We start from the raw sequence: 17,575 nt of genomic DNA on the forward strand, positions 1-17,575 counted from the left end.
CAGAAAATAAAATTCGTTTAACAACTTTGAAAGCCATTAACTCAAGGAACAATACTGGCAAATTTGGATGAAATCGAGATCGTGTATTTAAGAAATATTTTTTTAAATTATCTATAACACACACACGCACGCACACGTAAATCGCTATTTGCCACCGCATCGCAAAAAATTAGCAAGGTTCAAGTTTTCAATATTTGTTCCCTAAAAAATTATTAAACTTCAACTGGTAATGATAATGATTTTTTTTTACTTAAATACATTTCGCAAGAAAAAGTCATTAATTATTATAATACAAGATTTTCATAATATTTTAAACCTAAGATTGCAAAAATAAAACAAAACAAACCATGTTTATTCGTTTTTCTAGTGCATGTCGTGTTAATATATTTAATAAACCAGTTCTAAAATCTGGATAAAGTGTGATCCCATGGATCTTTTACCAAAAATAAAAACACTTTTACAAGGTCACAGTTGGTTTGCTTTAAGTACTTTTTACACTTGACTTTAATGTAAATTAGAAATGTGACGTCACGCCACGACTAGCCCCGCTTCAAATGTTATAGTAATATTTAATTCAATATTTCTTTGCACAAAACCCTTTAACTATTCAATGCACACACACACACACACACACACACACACACACACGCACACGCGCACGCGCGCACACGCACACACACGCACACTATTTTCAAACAAAGTTCAAGGCCCTGACATTATTCAGTAATGCATATTTGTAGCCAAGATATTGATTAGAAAATGTTATTTAAAAAAATATTTTCCAGGTTCAACTGTCAACAAACATCTGATCATGATCAAATTAGAACTTGACTTGTAATTTTTAGTAAAATACCAGCACATGCAATGTAAACCTCGGACATACATTTTTTTCACAAAAGCAAGAGTGCGGAAACTGAAAAATTCTTATTTTTTCCAATATTCAAGAGAGAAAACTCTTCAAACTTGACTTTCGCATTTATTTGAAATATCCGTATGAAGAGAATTGTGCAAACAATATTGTTGTGCCCGCATATGTTTTGAATTATTGATGTACCACCGCGTCAGCATTGAGTGAATACAGCTCAGCCATAGAAAGATAGGCTCGCAATACAATTAATATTGGAATTAATTCTTTCCAGGTAAAATGATCCATTTGTTCGAAATTGACAACTGGATATACCTTTGGGGCTGGAATTGCTAGTTGCCTAGCTGATCTTTTAACAGCCTGTTGTACTTCCTTACATCGGAAAATTGAACCGACACTATATTTAACGTGGTCTGAGAGCAAGTCAGCTTTTGTTAGAACTACCATTACAGGGATATCTGAAAAAGATTAAGAGCAATATCGAAAAATCAAGTTCTATACTTTGCAACGTAAATCAAGTTAATAAAATAATTTAATATTAATCTTTCAGTCAAGAATAACGATAAGAAAAGATAATACGGAAATTAAATGATCAAAATATTATGATGCTTTATGTAGTGGATTATAGTTCTTGGCAACGGATGAACAGCATAAAAATGATATCGAATGTCACTTTAGAATTCTTGAAAGTAAAAATTCCGCAGCAGAACAATCATTGTTAGACGTAACATGCACACAAAACCGTCACATTAACTGTACACATAGTTGTTTAATCAATGTCTCTGTAATTATCTCGTATCCTGTAATTTCAACTTTTCGTAGATAAACATCAACCGCTATACTGCATTTGATTGTTCATGTCCATTAATCAAACGATAAATTGTTATTTATAATCTTTTCGATTATAACCCTTTTTGCATTATAACAAATGTTTCAAGATTTTTAAAGATGATTTTTGTATGTTGATGACTCAATTTCTTGAAATGCACATTTAAAAAGTGAAAACATACTCATTGAATGTATTTTGTCCATGATTTTGTTTATGTTGTTTTTAAAGCTCTGATGAATCTCATACGTCTCTCTACAATCAAAGGCAATTATTGCACAATGAACTTGATCCGAAAGTTTAGGGGATTCTTCATAGTACTCGTCCTCAGAAGATATACTTTTCTCAAAATTAAACTGCATGTCATGAAATAAAAGAAAATGAGTTTAACTAAATAAAATGGTAAAATTGCTTGGTGAAAAGGTTGGTACAGTTGTTGACATATATGACCAACTTCTCATTTGCAAACATATATTGTAAACTAAATTTCTAAGCTATTGAGCTTAAATGTAAGGGTATGTTCTTAAGGATTACTTTTTTTTTATAAACGATAATGATAAAAATGAAACACAACACGGAAAAAAGAGAAGAAAACAGAAACAATAAAACATACCCCCCCCCCCAAAAAAAAACCCCGATCAACTTATCGTTTTATCCAATACATAAGAGTTGAACTGACCGTATATCCACTTTTGATACGTCCTTCAAGAATTAACTTGATATCTTCTAGAAATGGTTCTATATCCTCTGATACTGGAAGCCCAGAAATATCCCCAAAAACGCATTGCTCTAATTCACCAGGGATCTGAAAATGTCTGTACTGAAATAAAAAACTTTTCTTATAGTATCAAATATTTAACGTTATCACTGCATTTTAAATAATTTATTCTGAATTTGTGCCTAAAGATAATTAACAAGTATGTATTTTTTAACAAATTGACAAGATGCAGCCAGGCGGAGAAGTTATTCTTGATCATAAAGTGAACAACAGAAGCTTACTAGAATAAAACGAATAAATCGAGGAATTATTAGTCCTTCCGTACGCCGATTGGTATGAATGTTCATCCATGTAACCATCACAGACTAAACTTGGTACAAAATGTTTGAGGTTGTGAACTATTGTTGCTTATCAAACCTGGACTTTCAAAATATGCCAACACCACTTTGAAGACTAAACATAAACTAGTAATCCGAGCTATAATAATAATTTCAACAGTATATATTTTTGGAATATCAGTAAAAACTCACACGCGTTGTAACATTTCTTTCCAACGTAGCAGAATTACAAACAGTCGTTTTTCTACCAGCACTTACTGAAGCAAATGTGTTTATCAACGCAGATTTCCCGTGTCCATGACTGCCAATTATCAGAGCTTTAAAATGTTTTAGACCAGACTTTTCTGTTGGTACGATAGCTTTAATCTCTCTTTGAAGATTCTGTGCTGTCTAATAGAACATAATCAGTTATAAACGTTGCTGATGAGATATAACAAGGAGAATAACTTGATTGAAATATACATGACTCTTAACACTCATCTAAAATATTTTAAATGAAGTAGCAAAAGGTTTGTACATTTTGTATTATGAAACGCTTATTCCATTATTCCATTAAAACGATTGAGAAGAAAAATGCACAATTGTACAGTTATATAGTTATGACATATCTCCAGCTTTATTCCAGCCATCATTGCATATAAATTTTTTTTATCATCTGCTTTATTAGCTTTATAAACAGCTTTAACAATCAAACAGTGTTTTTCTCGTCAAAGGAACACATATTGTACGACCTCTTGTATTTACAGTATGTGAGAAGTTAACAGTGAACAGTGAGCTAAGCAAAAAGACATTTCAAGTTATATAGGGAAATCAATGATCTGATGTAATACTCAGCTGTCTTGGGCATCTAGCAGGGCATTCCTAAATATAGTGAAAAAATGCTCTGCTGAAATGCTTAGCTGGGTTAGCAATCTAGCAGGGCATATCAAGGTTTTACGCTAATTGTACTACTATTGTCTTTATCTATAGTTATGAAAATAACATCAAGTACATATATTGAATGTAAGAGAAAAAGCACGAAGTCTAACGTGTACACTGTTTTAAAAAGTTCAAAACTTATTTCTTTTTAGATAAACAAAACACAGCCAGGTGTCTGTCTTGTAAAAAAGATGGGTTATACCTTCTTTTGTTTTTCTTTGTTATTTTTCTTTTTGTTTCACCATAACTTAACGTGTGATATAATCAAGGAAAATATGCTTTAAAATGATCTGTATGACTTTAATACAAACACAACATCTTAAATGTTTAGTGTAACTAAAGGTTATTGTATTCACAGCTAAAAAGTAGTATAGCACGATCATTTATCTTCCTTAAAATATTTTGTAATGCGTATTATGTCACTGTTGTAGACAATAAATATTGTCTCTAACATTTTTGTTCGCAACTCTAGTCTTTCAATTTCTATTCGAAATATTTAAGTTATTTCATTACGAAGTCAAATGCCTCACGCACATAAAGCATGTTGGTATAATCAGACTAGCAATTTGTTATCTAAAGTCGGTGAAAATAAAAAAAAAATAAAAGAATGTAGACATGATGTGTCTAATATGGTTATACATCGTTTTCGTTCTATATTTCTCTATGTTTTAAATATGTATAAATAAGACTACATATAATAAAGAATATATATCATTGTTTTCAGAAGTGTACAATTTTTTACTCAATAAAATAATACAGTAGAAACAATTTTCTGTAGTGATATATTTTGTAAATACTGTTATTCTTTTAAATAAACAAAAGTTGAATGTGTTTTGTGACGATGGATGATGGCAATAGTTCACTGCAAAGATCTGATTCACAGTGTCAAAACTATTCTACATAATTTGTAATGAATATAAGTTGAATGAATTTACTAACTTAAAAATAATATACTGATTTATAGTTACTTGGTAAAATATTTAAAGACATTCCATACAGCTAACTCACTCCCTTCCATTGTGCTGAAAACGCCAAGTTGCAAACAAGATATTTATTTTGCATATAAATCTAGATGTAAATAATGAAAATATAAATGTTTACTTTTCACTGATTTGATTCTTCTGAAAAAAAAAATGATTGTAATATATTGGACATTTTTATCCTTACTTGGACTTTTGCGAGGGCGAGGTTTATTAGCATTATAACTCTTAACCCAAGCTGAAAAAAAGAGAAAGTTCCAAAAGAATTGTTAATCAATATTTTTTCCATTTTCCTTCATAATTGAAGTTTTAATTGTGCATAAAAAGGTAACCCATATTCGAATAAGATAACATCCTAAGTATACCTGTATAATCAATTAGCAGCTACGAATATGTTGATCGATCTACGCTCAAATTAATGATTTCATTTTTTATTTTTTTCGAAACTTTTTCTTTTTATACGCCGTGCGTATTGGCGTACCGGTAGGTACACCACTGACTACGTAATGGAACTTTATATTTAAAAAAACATAGTGTAAAAATGCTATGCTGGTATGCTCGCCTGGCTAAGCAATCTAGCGGGGCATTCCAAAATATAGTGAAAAAATGCTCTGCTGGAATGCTAAGCTGGATAAGCAATCCAGCAGGGATTTTCTAAATATAGCGTAAAATTGCTCTGCTGTAATACTCAACAGTCTTTGCAATCTAGCAGGGCATTCCTAAATTTAGTGTAAAAATGCGCTGCTGGAATGCTCAGCTGACTTTGCAATATAGCAGGGCATTCCTAAATATAATGTAAAATTGTTCTGTTGTAATACTCAGCTGTCTTGGCAAGGTAGCAGGACATTCCTAAATAAAGCGAAAAAATGCTCTGCTTGTATGCCCAGCTGTGTTTTCATTCTAACAAGGCAATTCTAAATATAGTGTAAAAATGCGCTGCTGGAATGCTCAGCTGTAATACTCAGCTGTCTTGTCAATCTAGCAAGGTAATCCTAAATATAGTGAAAAGTATTCTCTGCTGGAATGCTAAGCTGGCTAGGCAATGTAGCAGGACATTCCTAGATATAGCGTAAAATTACTCTGCTGACATTTTCGACTTCTAGGCACTTCTGAGGAAATCGCAGACTTTCAGAAATTTTTGGTGCCAATAGAAATTATATTTTTTTTACTTCTTGGGACCTTAAAGAGTCTATTCCAATATCCTGCGACTTTTTCATGTACAATCTCAGACTTTCAGGAATTTTCGTGCCAATGCAGATATTGACAATTTTGACTTCTAACGACCATCAAGAGTACATTTTGTTGGTATGCGACTGAATCGTTGACACTCGCAGATTTTCAGGAATGTATTTAGCCATTGGAAAAAATGATATTTTTGACTTCTAGGGACCTTAAAAAGAGTCCTTTTCATTGACCTGCGGATTATTGTTGGGCACTCGCAGACTTTCAGGAATGTTTTGTGCCAATAGAGATGGTGGCATTTTGTACTTCTAGGGACCCGCCAGAATCCATTTTTCTGGTCTGCGACTGATTCTGGGACACTCGCAGATTTTCAGAAATCTGTGGTGCCAATGGAGTTTATGGCATTTTTGACTTCTAGCGACCCAACAAAGTTCATTTTGCTGGTCTGCGACTGATTTTGGGACAACTGCAGACTTGTCATTATCCGCATAAGCACCGACCATTCCTGAAAATCAGTAAATGCCCAATAATCAGTCGCAGATTATATATATTATATATATATTATAACAAAATGGACTCTGGATGATCAAAAGTTGTCAAAAACGTTATTATCCCTATTGGCACCAAAAATCCTGAAAGTCTGTGAGTGACTCAGAATCAGTCGCAGACCAATGAAATAGAATCAGGAGGGTCTTTTAAAGAAAAATGTCAATATCTTCATTGGCACCAAAAATTTCTGAAAGTTTGCCAGTGTTCCAGAATTATTTGCAGACCGACGAAATGGATTTTGAATGGGCCTTAGAGTGAAAAAGTGTCATTATCTGCATTAACACCACAAATTCCCGAAAGTCTGTTATTGTCCCAGAATCAAACGCACACCAAAGAAATAGACACTTGAGGGTCCCGCAGAACTCAAAAATGTCATTTTCTGCATTGGCAATAAATAATTTTAGAAAGTCCACGAGTGCAAAATTATCAGTTGCAGACCAAAGAAATGGATTCCTTAGGGTTACTAGAACCCAAAATAGGCTATCAATCCATTTGTTCCAAAATCCTGAAAGTCTTCGAGGATGTCAGTCACAGCCGCAGACGAAGCCCAGTAAAATAGATCTCGCAACAAAAACAACATTTTAGGGACATTAGGATTACAAGAGGATGCATAAGGAGAAAAAGAGGAAGACCATTTACTCCATTAAGAATACCCTGCTTGATTGCTCTGCCAGCTCGGCATTTCAGTAGAACAATTTTATACTTTATCTAAGAATGCCCTGCAGGTTTTCCTAGACAGGTCAACATTCCAGCACAACATTTTTACACTATATTTCAGAATGCTCTGCTCGATTGCCTAGCCAGCTGAATATTTTTAACACTATATTTATGAATGCCCTGCTAAATTGCCTAGCCATCTAGGCAATTCAGCAGAGCATTTAACACTTTATTTGGAATGCCCAGCTAGGTTGATTAGCAAGCTGAGCATAACAGCAGAGCATTTTTTTACACTAAATTTAGGAATGCCCTGTTAGATTGCTTAGCCAGTTGAGCATACCAGCAGATCATTTTTACACTATATTTAGGAATGCCCTGCTAGATTGCTTAGCAAGCTGAGCATACCAGCAGAGCATGTTAACGCTATATTTTGGAATGCCCCGCTAGATTGCTTAGGCAGCTGAGCATACCAGCAGAGCAGTTTTACACTATATTTTGAAATGCCCCGCTAGATTGCTTAGCCAGCTGAGCGTACCAGCAGAGCTTTTTTCACTATATTTTATATATTATATGCCCCGCTAGATTGCTTACCCAACTGAGCATAACAGCAGATCATTTATTTCCCAATATAAAGTGTAATGCCTTTTTGCTGAGCTCACTGTTAACTGGTAACTTCTCAAATACGTATTTACAATGATGTATTCTTGACGTACAATGTACAGTTATTTATAGAACTGTTGCATTGGTTTAGTACTAAATACATATAAGAAGTTCATTAATGTAATGAGTCAATAACCAATCTTATAAGAGTTCAAAAATTACAAAATTATTTTAATACTTCTATTTTCCATCTGAAGTTCTCATCAGGCTCTCTCCAGGCAGTCCTTGGCAAACCTGGAATAATTTTATTTTAATTTAACATATCTGGTAAACTATGAAGCAATGTGAACATCATTTTAAAGTTATAAGTTAAAATCATTGATAATCAAAGGTTTTGCGATACTATAATTAAAAAGTAGAGTGGATTAATATAATAGGGTTGTCGTTTATTGTTTATTGTACAGCAATATCAGATTAATGCCAGAGAGCTATGAGAGAAGAAAAAATGTACTACCTGTACCAGTAGTAGCAACATTTTATAAGAGTAATTCAGTATCAGTACAAGAGAACTACTACAGTCAATCACCATAACAAATTTGAAGTTCCTAGGCCTAAGCGTTCTTTAGTTTTTGATCGGAAACCGTTTTTACTTACAAAATCATTGTGACCTTGACCTTTGACCCCTTGACCCCAAAATCAATAGGAGTCATCTACTGGTCATGACAAATCACCATACCAAGTTTGAAAGTCCCCCCTAAGCGTTCTGCAGTAATTGATCGGAAACCGTTTTTATCTACAAGGTCTACGTGACCTTGACCTTTGACCCCTTGACCCCAAAATCAATAAGGGTCATCTACTTGTCATGACCAATCACCATACCTAGTTTGAAGTTCATAGGCCTAAGCGTTCTTTAGTTATTGATCGGAAACCGTTTTTACCTACAAGGTCAATGTGACCTTGACCTTTAACCCCTTGACCCCAAAATCAATTGGGGTCATCTACTGGTAATGACCAATCACCATACCAAGTTTTAAGTTCCTAGGCCTAAGCGTTCTTTAGTTTTAATCGAAAACCATTTTTACTTATGTGACCTTGACCTTTGACCACTTGACCCCAAAATCAAAAGGAGTCATTTACTGGTCATGGCCAATCACCATACCAAGTTTGAAGTTCCTAGGCGTAAGCGTTCTTTAGTTATTGATCGGAAACCGTTTTTACTTACAAGGTCAATGTGACCTTTGATCCCTTGACCCAAAAATCAATACGGGTCATGTACTGGTCATGATCAATCATCATACAAAGTTTGAAGTTCCTAGGCCTAAGAGTTCTTTAGTTATCACAAGGAAACCATTTGGTCTACGGACCGACGGACCAACGGACCGACGGAACGACGGACAGACAAATGCAAAGCAATAAACCTCCTCTTCTTTGAAGTCGGGCATAATAATAATTACAATAATAATAATAATAATAATAATAATAATAATAATAATAATAATAATAATAATAATAATTATAATAATAATTATAATAATCATTGTCATCATCATCATCATCCCTGTCACAAAACCACTACCAGTATCATCATCAATAATAATAATAATAATAAGATTAATAATAATAATAATAATAATAATAATAATAAAATAATAATCATCATCATCAAAATAATAATGATAATAATATAATAATAATAATAATAATAATAATAATAATAATAATAATAATAATTATGAATAAAAGTAATGATTATGTAAATTATAATCGCATCATGGAATTTTATTCTTCTTCCTTGTTTTCATCATAATTATTGTTATTATTATTATTATTAATTTTTTTATCATCATACTTATAAATAATTCGTAATCTCTTAATTAAAAGAAAGTCAAAAGGATAACTGTAAAATCATTTGAAAATGAATCAACTGAAGAAAATCCAATTGGATTTTTTTTTCAAATAATTTTTATTCGAAAAATTCCAGTTGGAATTTTTTCCAACAAAAATAATTGGAAATAAATCCAATTGGATTTTCATTTTTTTCAAAACACCTTATTGGTAATTCAGCGTATCTAATTATGTTTTTTTTTTATTGAAAACTATCATTTGCCTTTAATTATTATCGCTTTTTATACTTTTTTACCTTAAATTTTTCTGTAAAAATCCAGTCTGAATTTTTTCCAACTTTCAAAATGGGATTTTTATATTTTAGAGAATACTTTCTTCAAAACTAGTCAGAAAGTTATCATAGGATGCATTAATGGTGATTTTTATAGTTTAAGATTTGCTGGAAAAATTTAAATTCCCGTTTGAATAAATAAAAATGTTGGAAAAAATCCAATTGGAATATAAGTAAATTTCGCCCAGACTACATATTTCCGGACGGAATACATGAAACTCCGCCCGGACAAATTCTTTAAAATACAATTTTTGAGAAGAAAAAATAATAATTAGCTTTAAATGAAGTCAATTATTAATAATTAACATTAAATCTATCGGATGAAATGATTTTTAAGTGTTTAGGGCAAGTATAAATGGTAGTGAAGTTTGCCACTATCCCAGTGGTGCAAAGATTTTCCGGTGGCTGTTTACTTGCAAAGTCACTACAATTTGTACTGCTGTACCAGTACCAGTACCAGTACCAGTAATGCAGCTTTACCCATGTATGAGCGCTTTACAAGACGCTCGCTTAGTTCAATAGGGAAAATCTCGATTAAGTAATCCAGGGGTTACTTTTTCGTAAAATCGCGTAAAAGCCAATAAGCAAACACAATTTAAACGCTTTTTCCGCGGAGTGTGCCTACCCGAAACAGATTTTAACTTTTTCTAATAACTCGCATAAAGTATCATTAAGTATTTTTAATCATAACTTTCTGACATTTATACATGTATATAGAAAATTGCATAATTGTAATCATTTCGTTCTGTTAAAATCTCTTGTTTAAATGGTTCTCTAGTTATTGTGCGTGAACAGTTTTCAAATTCAAGGTCATTATAACATTGATCCCCTCTCAAAGACATAGGGATCTTCTTCTTAATTGGGTAATCATCCGCTATGGGTAAGATATTTATTTTGAAATGTCATTTACAGTCACGGGAATTGTGACTTTCTCTACGCATCGGGGCCTGAAAACAATAGTGTTTTGTAGTAATTGAGAGTAGAAGTTTAAAGGCTATTTGTCAAATTGTTCTCTAGTTAATGCACGACACTGTCACTGTGATCTTGAACTTCTAGCATCGTTGTTAAAACAATAATGGCTTTCAACTAAATGATTATTACATCATCCTTTGAATATAAAAGCGTTAGTGTATAATGGCTGTCTTTCGCCCATTGTTTTCTCGTTAGGGCACATGCATTCTTTTACTTGGGAATCATACGCCGCTTTTCATAAAATAGCACTACTGTGTCACATTGAAGGTTCCATGACAACCCCCCGTATGAATAAATCTGCGTAAGTAAATAATTTAACCATTTTCGTGTTTAAAATTTGAATTCTGCTTACGCCGATGCTAGGGGCGTGGACGGTAACTTACACTTTTCAGAAGCATCCGTGAACAGGCTCAATCAAACCGACCCTGCAACATTTTCAATATTACTGTGTTTGGCTTTCTTTAGGGATTCTGTTTTTTCTTTATTTAAATTTAGTGAAAACATTATGTCTTATTATAAATTTTTTGAAGACATATTGTTTTTGCCTTTGCCGTTGGTCAGTCCGTCTGTCCATCCGATTTTCCGTCCGTCCGCATTAAGTTTGTCCGCCCTTTACAGGTCAAACTATTGGTGGAATTTCAACCAAACTTTACAGGAATGATCAGTACCATCCCTAGTTGTGCACATCACCGGCATTTTCCGCTTTGCTGCACAAAATGGCCGCCGGAGCTAAAAATAGAACAATCTTATCCGGCCTTTACTGGTCAAACTATTGATGGGATTTCAACTAAACTATACATAAGTGATCAGTACCATCCCTAGTTGAGCACATCACTAGCACGTTCCGCTTTGCTGAATAAATTGACTGCCAGAGCTAAAAAAAAGAAAAATCTTGTTCGGCCTTCACATGTCAAACTACTGATGTGATTTCAACTAAACAGAACAATACCCAGTTGTGCACAACTAGGCAACTAGGGCACGTTCCGCTTTACTGCACAAAATGGTCACCAGAGCCAAAAATAAAAAAGAAATTGTCCGGCCTTCACAGTTCAAACTACTGATGGTATTTCAACCAACTTTACAGGAGTGATCAATACCATCCCTAGTTGTGCACATCATCGGCACGTTCCGCTTCGCTGCACAAAATGGCCACCAGAGCTAAAAATAGAAAAATCTTGTCCGCCCTTCACAAATCAAACTTCTAGTGGGATTTCATCCAAACTTTACAGGAGTGATCAGTACACTTCATAAATTTGCACATCTAGGGCACGCTCCGCTTTACTGCACAAAATGGCCACCAGAGCTTAAATAGGAAAATCTTGTCCGCCTTCAAAGGTCAAACTACTGATGAGATTTAACCAATTACTACACGAGAGATCAGTACCATCCCTAGGTGTGCACATCACCGGCACATTCCGCTTTGCTCTACAAATTGGCCACCATAGCTAAAAAAAGAAAATTTTTGTCCGGTCTTCACAGGTCAAACTACAGGTGGGATTTCAGCAGAATATTGGCACGTTCGGCTTCCCTGCACAAAATGGCCGTCAGAGCTATAAATAGAAAAATCTTGTCCGGCTATCACAGGTCAAGCAACTGGTGGGATTTTAATGAAATTTCACATGCACATGAGTGACCATATATAGTTTTGGGAGATATATGTTTTTGTGACAAAAACCCTTCTAGTATTTTTGTAATCTTTACACGAAAAACACATAACATAAATTTTACGGATTGAATAGAAAGCTTAAAATGCTTTTTTGAAAACTCTTTAAGTATTCCACATATGTTATATAAATTATTATAATACATAATAAACAGTATACAAACTACACAATGCATTTTATTTCGGCTTGTGCCTGCATACAAACTATCTATACGTTAAGCATTCTTGACCTAAATTCAAAATTTATATCTGTTAGAAATGAGGTAAAAGCTCAAATAAGAATTTTATCTTTTAAAATGATACATTGCTTGGTTTAGCATCAATAAATGTTTAGAAAAGAGATAGGAAACGAAAGAGAAAGAAAAAAGTAACTTTATTACATCGAGTCGAGATGACCTTTTTCTATTTAACACAAAATTAATGTCTATCATTATATATGAAGTTGTTTTGTTTGTTGTATATATTTATGTATATGTGAGACAATTGTTTCATTTATAGCATCCGTTAGATAATTATCGCCGTAGAGTTAAGTATTCAATGAAGCAGTAGTGATTGATTTAATTTATTTGTAAGGTCTTAATGTATGGGACAGTGCAGGAAATAGTGTTCTGTATTTTCTGATTTTCTTGGACGGAAATAAGATTATTTTAGAAAAAAAACATATAAAAACGCTCTTCTTGAAAATGCACTTTTTTGTGCCGGTAAAGAATCTGTAAAAGACGAATAAAATGTTGCTTGATATTTTATGGCATCGTTCCACAGATACTTACGGTTAACATGAATTTAAAAAGTCGGTGATAGGTTGATTTCTTGTTTGTTGAGACTTCATAACCTCTGATCCCCTTTCAAAATTCTATTTTGTTTAGTTCCGTCCATTGTTTCTCGGTTAGGGCACATGCATTCGTTTACTTGGGGACTATACGCGCTTTTCATGGAATGCACTGACGTGTCACATTGAAGGTTCCATGATAACTTCTGTATGAACATATCTGTGGATGTTTCTGAATTCCAAATTTTACCATTTCATATAAAATGTTGAATTCTGCTTAAGTCAGTGCTAGGGGGCGTGGATGGTAACATGCACTTCCCATTACCGTCCCATGAACAGGCTCAATCAAACCGAGTCTGCAACATTTTCAATTTTGTCGTTTTGTGCGTTCTTTCGGGATTCTTCATTATTTGCTATTTTGACCATAATGACCACATTTGAGTTCGAGATTTCCTAGATATACTCGTAACAACGGATGATACGTGGATGTTTAAGATTTTATTTTACACTATGATAAGGTGAACATAACAGTGCTTGAGCTTTGTTTATCGAGCATCCACCGTAAACACCAGAACTGGCGCAAAAAAATATCATATAAGTTTTTCAAAATTACTTTCAAATTGACATTAAGAATTGCAGGATAAGATAAAATTAAACAATTTACATTATTTTATTGTTTGAAAAATATATAAGCGACATTTGAAGAAAATAAATATTTTCCATACCTATACCAAAAAACTCTTTAAGTCCCATTTTTACACAAATATGCGTTCACGTTTTAAGTAAAATATGCGAAACAGAAAGATTATATTGTGTGTTACAGGTGTAGTTTAGTTATAAGGTATTGTCTGATCGACGAAACCGGGGAGACATACAATATAATGCAATTTTAACGCAGTTCATTGGATAACAAATATCATTCTACGACATGTGATAAAATATTTCTTCATCTCTTTCAATTTAATCCGTCTCGTATACATTTACATCTCGTTTATTGAAAGAAGATTTCTTAAATCTAGATAGTGTGAGCCTAACCTTGTATTCAGGTACGTAGGATTTATATTTAAGTGTATAATACTATGTATTTGAGGTATTTTGATTGCCAAAAACATTGTTTTTAAAATGATAATTATAGCTAAAATAAAATAAATATGTACGAGGGGTTATCCAAAAAGCGTGGACTTTGTAAAATTTCATATAACATGTGTTCATAAATGCATAGGTAAAAATTAGACTGCTTGGAATATCCTTGCTTCAATTAAAATTTTACAATTAAATAATCATAACCAGTTGTTTTTTAAGCAGTTATAGCAATGACTTAAATCTATGTCCTACAATGCAATTGGACAATGTAGCATGTGAATTATTCTTATTTCCTCGAAGGGAATTTGTCCGAAGTCACCGCCATTCCTTCCGTCGGTCACACTCTTGTCCGAAGAATAAATTAAAACCTATTAAATAAATCATCTGAAGTGAAAACTGCTTGTTAGAATTATAAATTTAATCTATCAATGCTATCTGATTGAAACTACACACACTTCTCCAAACTAGATAGTGAAAGTGTAGTGTCAAATAATGTTATGATTAAGCTAGACTCACCTTCGTAGAAGTAAGGCGAGGGTTGATCTTAATTTATCCGACACAAACTTCCTAAGGGTTCACACAGATTAGGAACGCAGCTACCAGCAGACAAGGTATTCATTTTCATAGAAAGTAACCTGTATGTATTTTGGAGCATTTTTTATTAGGTGGAAATGGAGGGGCGTGTGTGGCTGGGAACGAATAAGGAATTGGATGTTCGAATATTCGTTTTCCATATTAGAATATTCGTTTTTACAACATTCGTTCCAATATTTCTCTTTGACGTATACGTATCCGAAATTCATTGCGTCGAATACTATACAACTTTAATATGCTTGGAATAATCGACGATTAAAAAGACCTATTGCTGTGTCAAAGTTTTTTAATTTTATATATTGTTAATCGATATACATGTTTACTTTTTAAATAAATTCATAATTTGATTGTCTTTTGTTCAGTTAATCAGACCGCTGTCTTATTAACGGGAGGTAACTCACGTGACTTGACTGACAGTAATATGAATCATCGTAGCTTCTTATCCCCAATAACACATAATTAAATTGAAACTTAATTTGTATTAAATATTTATTTATTCATAATTCTAGATAAGGTTTTAAATATTCTTAAGACAAATTAAGCTATAACTCAGTAAATATCATCTATATATATTCTGACGGAATTTAGACACTTTCCATGCTTTCATAACGCGCACATTAATGCGGACCGATTTGTTCTTCGTCACAAAATTCAATACAATTATTGATCAATCGGAAATTTTATAACACAGAAAACAAAATATGAGGTAATTAAAATCGGATAAATTTACATTATACACTGTTTAACATGTAAATTGCAAACTGTGAAACAGGTTCCCTTTTGTTCAACTAGACCCCAAAGCTTTCACAGTTAATTGGCGATAATTGTTGACACGCGTCATACAAACATATTAACAGAACAGAACAGAACAGAAACTTTATTTTCAGACTTGTACAAAATACATCGTCTTACACAATACAATCAATTAGATATATTTAAGTATAAGTCACATTACATAATAATATCATAGTCAAATGTTAGCAAAGCATATGTTTTATTGCTTAATTAATAACTCACAAAACATATCAAAATATTAGCAAAGCAAAATGTAATCTATAATCAAAGTTAGACATTATGCAATCAATACTTATTTATCTACGCTATGTTACACAGAGGATTAACCGTTAATTCAACGATGTGTAACTGATATTCTCATAGCCAATGCTTCTCGTATTTAACAAGCAAGGTTACGTAAAAAAATCTTATTATCACTATTTAATAATTCTAAAAATGTATACATACTAGGTCTAACGTAGTAAAATTTCTTAATATATTTCTTTCTAAGGTCATTGTAACAAGCGCAAATCAAAACAAAGTGGTACTCATCTTCAATATCATGTAAGCTACAGTATATACAAAAACGTTCATTTCTTGGTATCCTATTTGAACCATAACGACCAGACTGTATAAGTAACGGATGTGCTGATAATCTTATTCTACTAATATAATGCCTAAAGCTACTAGGTTATAAATCTAATAAGATATTTTTCATACTGGAACACAATTTTTATATCCTTGTATAACAATAAAACAGGACTATTTACAATATCAGCATGCCAGCTTTGTACAAAGGAATCAATTAAACGCTGCTTGAATTCTAATAAAAACAATTTACTACATAAAACCCCTTGATTATGCCATACATACATAAAACCATACGACGATAATAAATCTTTAACACTTGAAAGCCAATTTTTCTTACCATTTATACAGTCTTCGTAAGATATATTATAAATTTCTTTAAGAATGATATTGTCTGTTTGTAATAATTTAAGCCAAAACTTTACTATCCGTAAATATCTTGTAATGTATAAAGGATAACGAGCCGGCTCACCATAAACTGCTGCATTACATGTATTCATTTTAACATTAAGTATTCTTTTACAAAATTTAAGATGAATTCTTTCAATTTGTTTTGACTTACTATTTCCCCAAATTTCCGAGGCATAACAAAGAATAGATCCGACAAACGCATCGAATAACTGACATAATATTTTGGGATTAAGTTTATGCTTTTTACAATTTAAGTAAGTAGAACATTTAATACTTTTCAGGCTTTTCCTATTATCTGCTCCTGATTTATAACAAACGTACCCGTGTAATTAAGAACAACTCCAATGTAATTATAATTACTAACAATTTCGAGTTTTTCACCATTATACAAACATTCCTCATTAGATAACAACCCACCACGTTTTCTAAAAACCATTGCTTTAGTTTTATCAATATTAACATTCAGACTCCATTTTTCACAATATGAATAGAGAAGATTTAAACTTTTGTTAATCTGTTCTGGTGAATCACCCAAAATTACCATGTCATCAGCAAAAAGTAGAAGCATAAGTATAATATCATTTAATTGAAGTCCGCTGTTTATATCCTGCTCTAAGAATATCTCGACGTCATCAATAAACACAGAAAACATTATCGGTGAAATTACCTCTCCTTGACGGAGGCCTACAGCATATTAAAAAAAAATCAGAATAACAATTACAATGTTTTATACAAGATTTAACCTTATCGTACATATCTCTAACAATACGTAGCAATTTACCTCTAATACCAATATTATATAACTTGAGCCATAGGGCATTTCTGTAAATACTATCAAAGGCCTTTTTGAAATCCACAAATACACAGTATAGACGCTTTTTCTCATTGAGGTATTTTTGAATAACAGACAAT

The 17,575-nt window shown here is 32.7% G+C and overlaps 1 protein-coding gene across 1 annotated transcript; it reads right to left on the reverse strand.

The window, feature by feature from the left end:
- Positions 1 to 2,334: 2,334 nt before the first annotated feature.
- On the reverse strand, positions 2,335 to 14,062 carry LOC132717265 (uncharacterized). The gene is made up of 4 exons (XM_060700699.1): positions 13,939 to 14,062; positions 7,872 to 7,927; positions 2,940 to 3,137; positions 2,335 to 2,511 (listed from the first exon to the last, which is right to left on the reverse strand). The coding sequence occupies exons 1-4, from the start codon at positions 13,964 to 13,966 to the stop codon at positions 2,335 to 2,337; spliced, it is 459 nt and encodes a 152-aa protein (XP_060556682.1). The 5' UTR covers positions 13,967 to 14,062.
- Positions 14,063 to 17,575: the final 3,513 nt, after the last annotated feature.

This window comes from Ruditapes philippinarum, unplaced genomic scaffold, assembly GCF_026571515.1.
Source record: "Ruditapes philippinarum isolate M1 unplaced genomic scaffold, ASM2657151v2 ctg949_1_1_1_1, whole genome shotgun sequence".
NCBI lineage: Eukaryota > Metazoa > Mollusca > Bivalvia > Venerida > Veneridae > Ruditapes > Ruditapes philippinarum.